Source organism: Corapipo altera, unplaced genomic scaffold (genome assembly GCF_003945725.1).
Source record: "Corapipo altera isolate COAL_440 unplaced genomic scaffold, ASM394572v1 0, whole genome shotgun sequence".
Taxonomy (NCBI): Eukaryota; Metazoa; Chordata; class Aves; order Passeriformes; family Pipridae; genus Corapipo; species Corapipo altera.
Genome location: NW_020884872.1, coordinates 73,300,090 through 73,313,607, shown reverse-complemented (window position 1 = coordinate 73,313,607; position 13,518 = coordinate 73,300,090). Strand labels below are relative to the sequence as shown.

At 49.5% G+C, this 13,518-nt stretch overlaps 1 protein-coding gene across 1 annotated transcript in view; it reads left to right on the top strand.

The window, feature by feature from the left end:
* Positions 1-8,943: 8,943 nt before the first annotated feature.
* Positions 8,944-13,518, top strand: part of FGF9 (fibroblast growth factor 9) — a 27,557-nt gene continuing 22,982 nt past the window's right edge. The window contains exon 1 of the mRNA XM_027652471.1: positions 8,944-10,183. Within this exon, the coding sequence (XP_027508272.1) occupies positions 9,907-10,183 (277 nt within the window). The 5' untranslated portion in view covers positions 8,944-9,906. The remainder of the gene's footprint in view (positions 10,184-13,518) is intronic.

The following is a 13,518-nucleotide window of genomic DNA, read 5'->3' as shown; positions in this document are numbered from 1 at the left end:
CTCATCTGCCTGTGCTTGGTGTACCTGGGTTTTGCTTTCATCTATCCTTGTATGGTGCCTTCTACAGTTTTCTGATTATGTAACCTGTGACCAAGAATGGCCCACAAATTCTGAGTGTTTGTCATGATGAAGTATAAGAGGATTTTTTACCTGAGAGAATAAAGGATTCAAATGTGCTTGTCCTGTGTTTTATAAATTATCAGAGGTCCAGCAGTGGAGGGTGCTGTGACAGCTTACCTAAGCAGGGAGTTTGCTCCATTTTTTTTTTTGAGGAACAGGGTTTGCAGTGTCATCACCATTACCCCACTGGAAGACACAGCCAGAGAACACTTCTATAGAGAAGAGAGCAAGCTTGCAAGCTCTGTATATCACAGCTCTCCTTAGCAGCCCCCAGCAGGGCAGCAGAACCAGGTTCCCAGATACAGAGCTGGAACACTGAGATGATTACAAGAATACAAGGTATGAATTCCAGAAAGTTCAAGCAAATTCCTTCTGCTTGTTCATATCAAGATTTATACAAATAGCATAACACAAGGCTTGGCAAGATAATTTTCCTTCAGTTTTGCCATATGTTTCTTCACAAGTCTGTCCCCCATTAAAAAAAGCAGGATACCTAATACTAGATGTCTGCCTGATGTCTGAAAATTTGCATGCATAGTTCTGTTGGCTGCAGTGCTACTGCAGTAAGGGCAAGGTAGTCACAGCCAATTTGTCTGTATCTGCAGAAGTGAGTTCTCAGTGCTTGGTTTTGCTCTTAAGTCAGTCCCTGAGAATCCCTGACAGTAATTGTAATTCTCCTCAAACCTAGAGCAATATTTAAAGCGGAGGAAGCACAGGAAACTCCCGAACAGTTTCTTTTCTCATCGCCTGTCAGTGATTTCACTGCAATGCCTAGAAAAACCAAAGTAGTTCAGACGGCATCTATTTCTGGCGTGAAATCCTAGTTGTGGATTCCCAGTGCTGATGTGTTTTTCAGACCCTCTGATGAATTTCTAAGCTTTCTTGGAATAACAGCTTCTGGGAGGGGACTGGAATTCCTATGGTGGATTTCAGGTTCGCAGACTTTGATGAAATCTAAACAACAGGGTGGGAAAGCTGTTTTTTGTCAAAAGCAGCTATGAAGGCAGAGAAGCAAATTCTTGTCAGTAAAGAGCTTTTCATCTCCTTATCCCATTTTTCTGAGAAACGAAGGGTGGGATGTGGAAACCCAGTATAAATTTTGAGGGGTGGGGGTAGAGGAATGAAGACTCTTTTCTGTTCTGCTCCTCCACAGAGAGGAGAAATCCTAGGTAGGAATCAAGATACGGCCGGGTACTCAGCAGCGTGTTGGTGACTCATAAAAGCAGTGCCTTGAGAGACAGAGAGGGAAAGCGAGAGTCACATTGAGGGCTGTGTAGTAATTTAGAACCACTGTTGTTAGGTTCTTTTTCCTTTTCTGGAAAGCCTGGTTTTCACTTACTTCAAACCTAGAAGATACTGCTTTTACTACTTATTAACTTCCTGTGTAACAGCAAACATGGGTTGCAGCTGTTCATGACAAAAATCTGGAGGAGAAAAACTCCTTATCTGAAACACCTTAGTAGTTGCTGTGTCACAGGCATTTCCAATTCTTCACCAGCACATGGGACAATATATAAAATACTTTTCGTGGCTCATAACAGCATGTGAAAAGATTATGCTGATGGCAATTTGTACAGTACAGTCCTTTCTCTCCCCCTTCACCTTTTGCCCAGTTCCTTTGTAAACTTATGCAGATTGGGCAAACAGAAATATCTTGAACAGAAGATGGTAGTTCTCTATGGGGAATGGCTTAGTAATCTTAAAATCCCTCAGCTCCCCACAACTACTGACTTCTCCAGAGCAGCTCCTTTCCTCCCTGTACAAGGAGGAAGGATCTCCAGTCTTCCTGTAAAAGCAGTAAGTTCAGGAGAAACATGCAAGATTCTAGTCAGAGATGCTTTTATCTTGGCCAGCCAAAAGGAAAACATTAGTACATACCCAGGGTAATTATTTAAAGCAAATGGTTATATTATTTTCTGTCCCTTCACATCACTGAATCAGAGTGCAGTTACGTACTGTTGAGTTATTGGTGAAATAGCAACAGAATGATTAAGAAAATCATCGGGCAAAACCACGCAAAATATGTTAGTTATCAACAAAGTAATTGGATAGCATTTAAGCGAGTGAAACAGACACAGGCATGCAAAGGATTATAATAGCTGTAGCAGAGAGTGGAGGTTTCCAAGTGACTACATTCCAAGTGACCCAACTATATTCACTACCAGAAAACAGAGGACTTTGTCATCACTACACTATCTCACACAATGAGAGGGGACTCAAGAGGTATCACTGTTTCCCAAAAATTATAAATGAGAGTGAGAGGAGGAAAGCTTTGGAGAGGAAGAAAACAAACTCAAATTCTGAACTCTGTTAGATGGCTAACAAATTGTATTTCATGAGAAGGATAGTTTTAAATGTGTTGTGGTTCGGTGGTTACAACAACAGTCAGAGTAAAAATGCAATATATAATACTCAAAATAATGTTAAAAATGGGGAGGGAGAAAAAGTATAAACTTTATTTACAAAATGGGAAAACTGATGAAGTGATGAGGTCAAGCTGAAGAGTACAGTAAGAAAGTCTTAAATAGAAAAGCAAATTTTCTGAAACGTTTGGACTGCAAAAATTCCTAGTGATGTTGTAAGATCTTTTGTTAGATGGAGATAGTACATTACTGATTTGGGTCCGGGAAGGAAGAAGATGATGGAGATGGGGATACTGAATTATTTTCTAATTCATTAGCAGAAAAGGAGAATTCTTAGTAAACATGGGATAGACAACTTAAAGAGCTGGTCTTCTTACGATGTGTCAGAACATCCCACATGAGCACAGATGTCCTCCCTTCTGCAAGCACAGCCTCCGGCATCACTTCCACCCCACTCAGCTGTGGGCTCACTGCTGTCTCCAGATCTCTGTGTGGCAAGGCCATGCCCAGGGCTCTTTTGTCCTCAGCAGCTACTCCCTTCCTCAGCAGCATTGGGCACACGATGCCTGCCCAGCAACTGGGGTGCAAAGCCCCGTGCTCCCCCTTGGCTCCCCATCTGTTGCTCAGCTGATCCCAGCCATGGGGACGCGGTCAGCCACCATGACTGGCTGAAGGGATCGCAAAGATGAATGGTGCCTCTGACTGCCCCATTATGGTCTTGCTCGTCAGCTCTTCGTGCTGCTGGTTGGGACCGTGGCGCTGGGCCCCCCTCCCCGCATCTGGCTGAGCGGTGCTGGCGGCACCCTGGACAGGCGCTGTCCATGGAGCGCCTCTCCTGCGGCGCTCCCCAGCCAGGCCGCCCGCAGTCAGGGCACGGCCCGGGCCCGCCCGCCCGCTCTGCCGGGCTGGTGTGGCCGCGCTGTCCCGCAGCGGGAGCCGGGGCTCCGGGCGGGCCGCGGGCCCTGGCGTGGCACGGGGAGCGCTGGCCGGGGGCACAGCGGGGCCGCCCCACTGACTTCGCCCGCTAGAGGGCAAGAGAGCCTCGCACAAGCGCGGCGGGGCGGCTGCCCCTGCCCCGCAGCCCCCGGCCCGCCACGCCCGCCCCGCTCCGGCCCCCGTGGGGAGCAGCCCCGGGTGGTCGCTGCAGGCCAGGGCTCAGGGCGATTCGGGATGAAATTTTCTCGATGGCCACGAAGCTGTAGATGGAGAGGTAATCACTTCCGTCGGGAAAGCTAGCAAGGCCTTTGGCCATTCCAGAAAGCGGACGTAGAACCATCATGGAGCTGGCACGGACCTTCTCCATCGGGGCGACAGCACGCTAGGCTGCTGCTGTGCCTGCTGCAGCGAACATGGAGCGGTAAGTGGGGGCACACACGCACCTCCTGCCGAGCTGGGCAGGTGCTGAAAGGTACCTTCTCCCTGCCCCAGGAAGGTGACAACAAGCTGATCGGCGGCTGCAGCTCCAGTCTAGCACTGGTAAGTAGCATCCAGCTATGGTCAAGCTCTGGGCCTTGGTTGGTGTATGAATGCTGCCTCATCCTTCAGGTGGTGAACTATCTACAAAGGAAGTGTATCAGCCAAAGCAAGAGCCTCAGAGATGCTCTGTAGCCTGCTGGCAAACCCTGCTGAATCTGCATCCACAGACGAGCACTGACAACATCAGAGCACGAAGAAGGCAGAAACCTCTGATTAGACTCTGTGTGTGCTTGGGCCAGAAAGGCGCACAAGGCAAAGCACTGGCGGTGGCAAACGTTCTCACAGTGAGCAGTTCTGTGAGCCATGCTGCAGAAATTGATTGCCATGTGGAGGCCTCTGCGGTCACCTACACACATGGCAACTGACTGCCTCCCCTTTTCTCCTTCCAGTCAGTGACACTTTGGCTCTTGACCTGGCAGGACTTGCAACATCATGGAAAATCAATTTATTACTAAAAACAGCAGATACAAGCCAGGTACAAATAAACACATCACAGAAATTTCAAACATATTTGGCAGCTTTCATGCTTACATCACCCTCTATATCTTCAAGTAGCACCAACAATGACACACATTCCAAAACACTATATTGACATCTGTGTCAATGCACTCAACTGTATCTGACTGATAGTGATATTTTTACTTTTGTGCTTAAATTAAGGTGTCTTAAAACATGGACCATGATAACTCCCTCCCTAGGATGGTCATATTCCGCCAGTGCTTATTTATGTGAATTCACTAATTCCTGTACAAAGCAAAATACCATAACACCATGAAAAATCCATGTCAGATATCCCACGGTCACTGTCACATTGACACTGATGTTTTCTTGGAGTTTTCCATCTAAACTGCATATTTTACACTCCTCTAGTGTGAAAATTTGATGAACTGGGAACAAGCCCTTTTCTGTTGTCTTCTGGAATTCTTATAGGAATCTTTTTGGTCATAAATACTACTATTTTTTCTACAGTCGCAGAAATGAGAAAGCAAATACATTCCTCTAGCTCAAGTTTTCTAAACTCGTAGGCATTTCTTATGTTAATCCCATTAACCTGACTTACACTGTGGTTTTTTGTTTATTTGTTTGTTTTGTTTTGGTTTGATTTTTTTTTTATTTTCACAAACATTGTTTATTTCTAGGTAATCTAATGTTTCATAATCATGACTTCCAGTAATTTTTCTTTGCTGAGGTGACTTGAGTTTTCTTTGGAGTGTGAATTTGTGCACCTATATTAATAGTTTGGTGCTCTCACCACCCATGCTGGGGAAATTCTCAATCACATGTATAATGCAGCAGGTGGGATCCATCCAGTCCTATCTAGACCTCTGTCATGTAGAAGTCTACATCTAATATAGGCTCCCTTCATACACGAGGAAGAACTAAGCATCTTTAGAGCATGAGTCATGTCATCCTAAAGTAGACGCCTGAAATAGGTCAGATGATTTGTGCCCTAAAATTGCTCCTATTTATCTATGTTAAAGAACAAGTAGTTTATATCTTGATGTCTCCATTCTAGCAGCCTCGAGTGAAATGAGATTACTTAATAGTCTTATATCCAGGTTTATATCATCCTTCAAAATACCCTAAAAATCCTTATTTGTCAAGAAAACTGAAAATAGCATTACTTTTTATATTTTTATATTTTTCTCCATTTGTAGAAAGCTTTTAAAAGTTTTCTACCTCAAGACATTTTAGTAAAAATGGCGAATGCCATGCGTTTCATGGGAAAGTTGTAACATCTCTCTTTTTAATAATGTAATTCTTTCAGTTGTCTGTCTGCAAGGTTGGGAAATAATTTAGTTAGATACATTAAAGGTCCAGAATAAAATTCTGTACTCTCGGTGAAATTATGCAATTTGGAAGAATGAAAAAAGAAAACATAAACCAAGAAAAACAGGCAAGCTAATTTATTTTTTAAATTACACTCCAAAATTGGTATGTAAAAAGATCATTTAAAACTGAACTGTTGGCAGACTACAGGTGAAACAGTTTTGTTTAAAAAAAGTCGTAATATCGAAAACTTGGCAGAGGTGTCACATTAGTGTGGTACATGTGAGGACACCGTGTGCCAGGAACTCCTCAAGACATGCAGGATCCTTCTGACCAACTCTCAAGAGTTAAAATCCTGCATAAAGCTGATGAGTAAGCTCTTGATGACTCACTGTGGCAGATGCAGTCTTTAATTCTAGGAGGGTATAAGGGAAGTGGGTGTGAATCTCGAGTAGAGGGGAGCTAGGGATGTTCCTGCCTCAGTGTCTCGGGGATAAAAGTGTAGGTTTTTAATACAGCCCCAGCTATTAGCAATGCCAAACTTCTGTAAGGAGTAAGTTTGACATTACACATCACACATACATTTTATGTGAAGCAGGGTTGGAACACCACCTACTCACAGATGGGTATAATTTTGGGGATGTCCTGCATAATTCATGTGTGGCTTTGATACTTATGAGTAATTCAGACATCAAAGCCTCAACTTAGATAACACTTTTATAACACTAAACTTCCTATAGCAAATAACCCGTGGCCTTTCATTTGAGTTCCGTAAAAAAAAGGCAACTATACCAATACTTTCTTCTTTACTGTCAGATACTTTTCACAAGGTATGCTTGTGTGAAGTACAAGCTAAAAAATACTGAAGCCTGAACTAGAGAAAAAAAAAATACACATAATACTCTTCACTGGGACTAGAAATGTAAATTTTAAAGCACTGGAAAGTTGCTGGGAGCCTCTTTCCCTGTTGCTTCTAGACTGAGAGCACACCAGATACCAGGCTTTTTGGTCTCTCAGCAACATTCCCTTTGCTTTGCCAGTGGCACAAACCTTCACTTTTCAGCAGTCCAATTTCCTAATAAGCAATTTTATGTTCTCTTCCAAGTTAGCCATTATGCATGAAAAAATCTCCCCATTAATAACCGTAAAGCTCCTTTATTGTTCTCCTTCAAATCTCCTTAAAACCTTCTTCTGACACCAAACACTTGTCACTGGCCGGGCCTGTTGCTTTTTATTCTCAAGGCTGTTTTTCCCTTATCCTTCCCCCATGGGTCTGTACTATACACCTGTTGTCTTTCATCATGGGTTAAGATCATAAGCTCTTTGGGCATAGACCATCTCTCTTATTACATGTGTCTACAGTATCCGACACAATGGGACTGTGAGCCCTGAATGGGGCCTCTGGGTACTGCTACGATCGAGTTGATAAAGAATAATGATTTTTGACATGGTGAGTTCTGCAGTTTTTCCCAAGTCATTCTGCAGTTGTTCACGCTGATATAAGCAGTGTGTGTGTGAGAGCACTGTCCTTAAACCTGATATACAGGGTAAATGCTTTGGAACTATTTGCCAGAGAGCAATGACTTTCCTGTTTTGTTGTTAGGGGTTTTTCTGCTCTTGCACGTCAAAATGCATGGACTGACATGCAGCAACTGTTTCTTTTTGTGGGTTTGTACAGAACTAGAGTGATGTGACCCTGCTCTGAAGCTTCTACATCCCGTCCTTCAAACTGCAATAAAGACTGTCAAATAAAAGGGGGTGGCTCATGCGCCATTGGCGGGTGTCAGTTCCCTAAAGGTCCGTGGGGATTCAGGACACAGCTTTTCTCTGATGCAGTTTCCCTGCTAGATATGAAAACTAGTCTCTCTCCCTCCCTCCTCTTGTGTTTAGTCACACTGGCAAGTGGGGGGATGCAGAAAGGCTGCACCAGTCAGATCTGGATTGCTAGCTTTTGTGGTGGGGAAGGCAAGGAGAGCTGCCCCCTCCACCGCATGCCCACCGAGCAGGAGGACGTGCAGAGTCGATTATTTTTAATTAAGCCCCAAGCAAAATTCTCCTTCTCTAGAATTCTGTTTCCAGGCTCCACCAATGACCTTCCTGAACCCCGCTACCTCAGCGGTGCACATCATCATTCACACCAGGCAATCTCTCCCCTCAGCCCCGAAGATATTAAGTTTCTTCTCCTTTTCTCCCTGCCTCTCTCTCTCCCCAACATTCCCAGAAGAGCCTGTGTTCAGGTTTTGCACTCAATTCAAGGGGCTGCCGGAGCGTCCTCTCCCTCGTGCAAGGCTCTGCATCGTGCCAGGTCCTTGAGCTCTGCTCAAGAATTCTTCTGCAAAGGCAGGAGACCTCTGTTCCGTTGCTGGTTAACACAGCTGTTTTCTAAGGGCAAAACCACAATAACACCAATCCTCAACATCATAAGAAAAGCAGAAATCCTCTCTCCCCTCGCCGGGTCTCTCCCGACAGTTTTAAACAACTTTTTTTTTTGGGGGGGGGGGGGGCGGGGAGGGGTGGCTGTTAGGGTGAAAGGAGAACACGTACTTCGCATCGCACCCCCGCTTCACCCCATGCCACCTCCTGGCCCTCTCTTCCCTTCCTCCACCGGGTTCTTAAATACTGGGGCCGAGCCCGGGCGCGGGGAGACCCGGTTCGCCCCCGGAGCGCTCCGGGCGGTGACAGGGCCCTGGCGCTTACCCGCACCGGTAATCCCGAAACTGCCCCTCCGGCAGCGCAGAGGCAGGGCGAGAGTGCTGCGGGCTGCCGGGGCTGGGGGCCAGAGTGGAGAAGGCAAGAAATGCGGCGTGGGCGATAAGGACCCCCCAGACCAGCCCCAGCTCCCGAACTTGACGCGTCCCGCCGGAGCCGAGTTTGAACCCCGCCTGGGACAGCGGCAGCCCGGTTACCTGCGGCAGAGCGGGCCGGGGCCGGGGCTGCGGTGCGGTGCGGGGCGGCCTCGCCTCCGCCTCCCCTGCGGCGGGGCCGGGCCCCGGGCCGGGCTCGGGCTGGGCAGGCAGGGCGCTGCCCGCCCCGCTCCCCCCGCCAATGTCAGGGGGGACTCGGGCTATGCGGGCATCTCCCGAGGAGCCCGCTCCCCGCAGCGGGCGGGCGCGGTATATTTAGCATCGCGTCGCTTTATTCCTCCCCCAAAGTTTCGCCCACTTATTTATTTATTTGCCGGCGAGCGCCGCGCTGCCGCAGAGCGGCAAGAGCCGCTCCGCGCCGTGCCGAGCCCTGGAAGCGGCTTGGTATTGCAGCAGGTAGAGCTGAGCGCTAGGACCTCGGAGAATCCTTCCAGCAGCAATCAGGACTACCTTAAACCCAGCCCAATGCCTCTTCCTGCGCCACTCTGCGTGCTGGATGGAGATCCACAGTCAAGAGCTGCAGCTCAGTGCTGGAGTACAACATTTCACAGGGAGCCCTGCAGAAGCAACACCTGTTTCGAGCCAGCCAAGAAAGACACAAGCACTTGTATGTTGCTGCTTTGCTTGTGGATCGTCAATAATCCTAAACCAGTGGACATCTGCTGAGCCTCCTGAGAATTCTGGATAATAGATTTGGACGTCAAAAGTTTTTTTTTCCTTTTTTCTTTTTTCCTTTTTTTTTTTTTTTTGGATTTATCTCAGCCAACAACGTGAGATTTCCCCCCTCCCCCTTTGCAGGATTCATGCTGATGTATGCAGTCTGTTATAGAGTAAAAACAGCGCATGCCTTTCTGGAATCAGAATCCATAAATCCTGACGTAGCCTGTGCATCTTAAAAAAAAATCCCTATAACGCCTAGGTATTTAAGTTGCTATGATCATTCTTATCTTAAACCAAATGGAGAAACTACGGATTTTTTTCTTTATTACAGTTGGATGGGCTGAAGACCGTATTGCTTGCTAAGAGCTGGGGATATATGCATTTATATAGATATACACATCTATATGTTTATAAATATGTCAGTGTGTGAGTATAAAGTGGTGGTTTCTTAGACTAACTGGTTTGACCTTGAACCTGTACCAGTCAAAAGAGAATATTACTTTTATTTATGCATTTAATGGATTGAAGAAAGAACATTTTCTCTGTAACTGCGCTAGGGAGGGGAGAGGAGTGGAATATACCTAATCTTATATCTCCTGGGTTTGGCACCATCATTATTGTTTATTCTCATTCTCTAAAAGCAGAATCTTCTGATGGCTCCCTTAGGTGAAGTTGGGAACTATTTCGGTGTGCAGGATGCAGTACCCTTTGGGAATGTGCCCGTTTTGCCGGTGGATAGTCCGGTTTTGTTAAGTGACCACCTGGGTCAGTCTGAGGCAGGTGGGCTACCCAGGGGGCCTGCGGTCACGGACTTGGACCATTTAAAGGGGATCCTCAGGCGGAGACAGCTATACTGCAGGACTGGATTTCATTTAGAAATCTTCCCCAATGGTACTATCCAGGGAACCAGGCAAGACCACAGCAGATTTGGTAGGTATTATCCTTAACCCTTTAGTGGTCATGTGATGAAATAATGGGGCAGAACTGCGGGCGGGGGGACGGTGGGGGGGTTCGAGGCGGGCGGGAAGGGGGGTTTGTGCTGATGACTGATCTGCTGAGGGGAAAAATGAGTTGTGTCCGGGGTTGCAGATGTACACGAGCGGCACTACCGCGGCGGAGCAGGAGCCCTCGCCGAAGTCGCCGGGTGTTTAGTAGCGATGTTTGTGTAGCCTCAAGTTCTGCTTAAGAGCAGACGCGTACTGGGAGGTGGTGGTGGCGGTGGTGGAATTTTTGTTCGGGACGTTTCTGCTGAATGATTTGATTTCGAGAGTTTAAAGGGTTTTTAATCATTAACCACGACAATTTAAAATTCACCGAGTTTCCTGGAGGGAGTGGCTCTCGTCCTATACGCAAATTGACGAGGGCTTTTCTTTCGTTTTCTCTGCCGATTACCTGCCCTAGTAACTGCCCGAACTGCACACCCAGTCTGGTTCGCTGCTCGGCGAGGATTCACCGGCAGCGCCCGCCGACCCGCAGCGGTGCTCGCCGCCCGCCCGAGCCCGCACCCGCAGCTGTGCGGCGTTGCCGGTGGCCGGCGGCCCGGGAAGGAGGGAGCGCAGGTGGGGTCCGGAACCCGCCGGGAATCCTGCGCCAAAATCTGCCTTTTCCGAGCTGTGTGGCGTGTAAGGCTGGCAGCGAATTTGAAATAGCATTCCGTGGATTTCCTTTCCAGGGACGCTATTTGTGACTCAGCAGCGAGGGCTGAAGGGCTGATGGCCCCGGCCGCTCCGGAGAGCCTGTGCATGCACACACGCACACATCCACACATGCACATGCACACGCGAGTCCAGTGGGCCTGGAGCTTCTCTGCTGTCAGGGAGTCTGTTAAAGGCTTGGCAGATTGAATGCATGAAAGTAACTAAAACAGCCTGGAAGAGCTGATTCTTTGGTTTTTTTCTTAAGGAGGGGTGAGGAAAATACGCCAGGTTAGCTCACCACGCTCCCAGCTGTTGGAAGGAGTTAACTTGTGAGTGAACTAACCTGACAGCACTTAAATTCGGTCGTAAAAACAAAGTCCTGTGGTGATTTTTTTCTCTCTTTGTATTTTAATGCCAGATGTTGAACGATATCTAAGCTGTATTTTATTGCTCTGTGAAGCTGTTTAGATAATGCTGGTGTTGCAGGAGATGATCTCTAAAGGACTCAGAAGGGAAGCAGAGAGCGGGGGCGGGGGAGGAGAGGACTGAGGCTCTCGCATGGTCGCAGGTTCATCCTCCATCCCCCGGCATCCGCTGCTCCCTGATACTCTCGTGCTGCTTACGGGCTCTGCCTCCCTCCCACGCCGCCCACCCGCCCGGGGTCCACGGGGGTGGGTGCAGGGCGAGGGGGAGCGTCGCGGCTATCCCCGGGGCACAACATCCACGCTTGCTGGCGAGAAAAAGTGCTGAAAGTGTTTCAGGCAGCCGCGGAGTGAGGGGAATTTTGCAGCTAGGCGTTTTCCTTGGCACAGGCAGACGCCGTGCGTGGCTGCTGAGCTACCGCCGCAGGTTCCCCTAGCCCGCTGCGGTGCGGGCAGAGAGCGGCGGGCGCGGCGCTGTGTGGAGCCGGCGAGGGAGGCGCGGTGCGGGGCCGCAGCAGGTGTAGGGCGCTGCGCACCGGCAGCCAGGGCGGTGTGGGGCTGGCGGCCCGCGGGGCCCCGCCGCCCCCAGAGGAGGGCCGCCAGCTGTTCCCCTTTGCAAGGCGGCGGTGACCACATTACTCGCGGCGTCTGTTTTTAAAAATGGCTATCCAGCCGCAGTTTAGGAAGCTGACAATTCCGAGGGGCAGCTCTTTCACCCCTCGCAGCGCCTTGGCTTTAAATAGATTGGGGTTTTTGTCTTTGTCGGTTTGATCTCCCTCTCCCCCCGCAGGACGCGCCCCAGTGACAACTCTTCTCCCATAGAGTGCGCCGGTGATGCCCCTGCTCGCTCCAGGGTCGGGTAGAGCGGGCACGGCGAACCCATGGGATGTGTTGGGGCTCCCGGCTTCTCTGGGGGGAGGGAAGAGGATCTCAGTGCTTTTGTATCGGTGCTGTGAGATTGCTGCTGTGTTTGCGAGAAGGTCACCGAATAGCAGATGCTATTTGGGTTTTGGTGATTGTAAAGTCTTGTGATGATACTGGGGAGGTCTGCATCCCATCTCAGGAGCTGCCCGGGGGAGAGCGGGTTTGCATGGTCTCCTCCGAGCGCGTGCAGGGAAACCTGCGCGCGTGTGCGTGTCAGTGTGAGGGTACGCGTCAGAAGGAAGTTTTCTTTCAGGAATAAGGCGGACAAAGAGAAAACATTAGGGGCTGCGCGTAAACTCCTCTCTGGGCTCTGCCCTGTGGGAATCCCCCTCCCCGCACACATACACACACGCACACACCTCTGGAGAGACATCAGATAAGAGTAATTCTTTTGTGATGCTATGTTGGATGTGTGCCTATTGAATACAGTAAACCGAGCCATATTGTGTGTCTATACTCGCCCGGTTCTGGGAGCCCTGGCATTTCGCAATCCCTGCAGCAAGATGTCCATCTCTGAAAGAAAAGCTCCCCGGGAGAGCCCGGCTCGGTCCCCCCCGTAATGCGATCTCAGGGGATCAAAGCCTTATCTCTCCTGGGTCACAAAAGAATTTTTTTTTTTTGATGCAGTCTCCTTTAGTCTAGGGCATTGACTAGACACTAGAGTCATTGTAAATTCAGGAACTCTGTAACAGCGGAGAGGCGTGCCTCTGTGCGTCAGCACAAGTACTGCATGCACAGCATTAAAAAAATAGGAGCATGCAGGAAAAGGAAAAAAAAAAAAGCTTGTCAGCAGGTGACCTCCGCTCCTCGGGACCTGCTGCTACAAGGAACCGCTGCGTTCATCATCTGCGGGAGCTGCTCAGCCGCCCGCCCTCCCGCCTTCCCGGCCCGCCCTGCCTGCTCCGGCGCTGGGCTGGCGGGGCAGGTTCAGCGCCGGGAGGGCGCGGGGGCGGCTACGGACGGGGGGTCCCTGCGGCTGCCCGCCTCTTCTGCTGCTGTATGCGGCGGGGCTGGCCTGCCCCCCGCCCCGGTCTGCTGGCTCTCCCCAGAGACGGCACGGGGCGGGAGGAAGGCGATGCATGCGGGAAGGGCTCTGGCCCCCGGGACTGTGAATCGTGGGCCAGGTTTTAGGGGGAGGGAAGGGCGCCGAGCGGCCTCGACAGTCTCCCCCGCTGTTGAGTGTTGCAAGGGGAGGGGATGAGGGGAAGAGGGCAAGGGCGCTGTAAGAGCCTGAAACTGAAGCAGGGCCCTGCTCCCTGGGGGGGGGGGGGGGGGGGGGGGG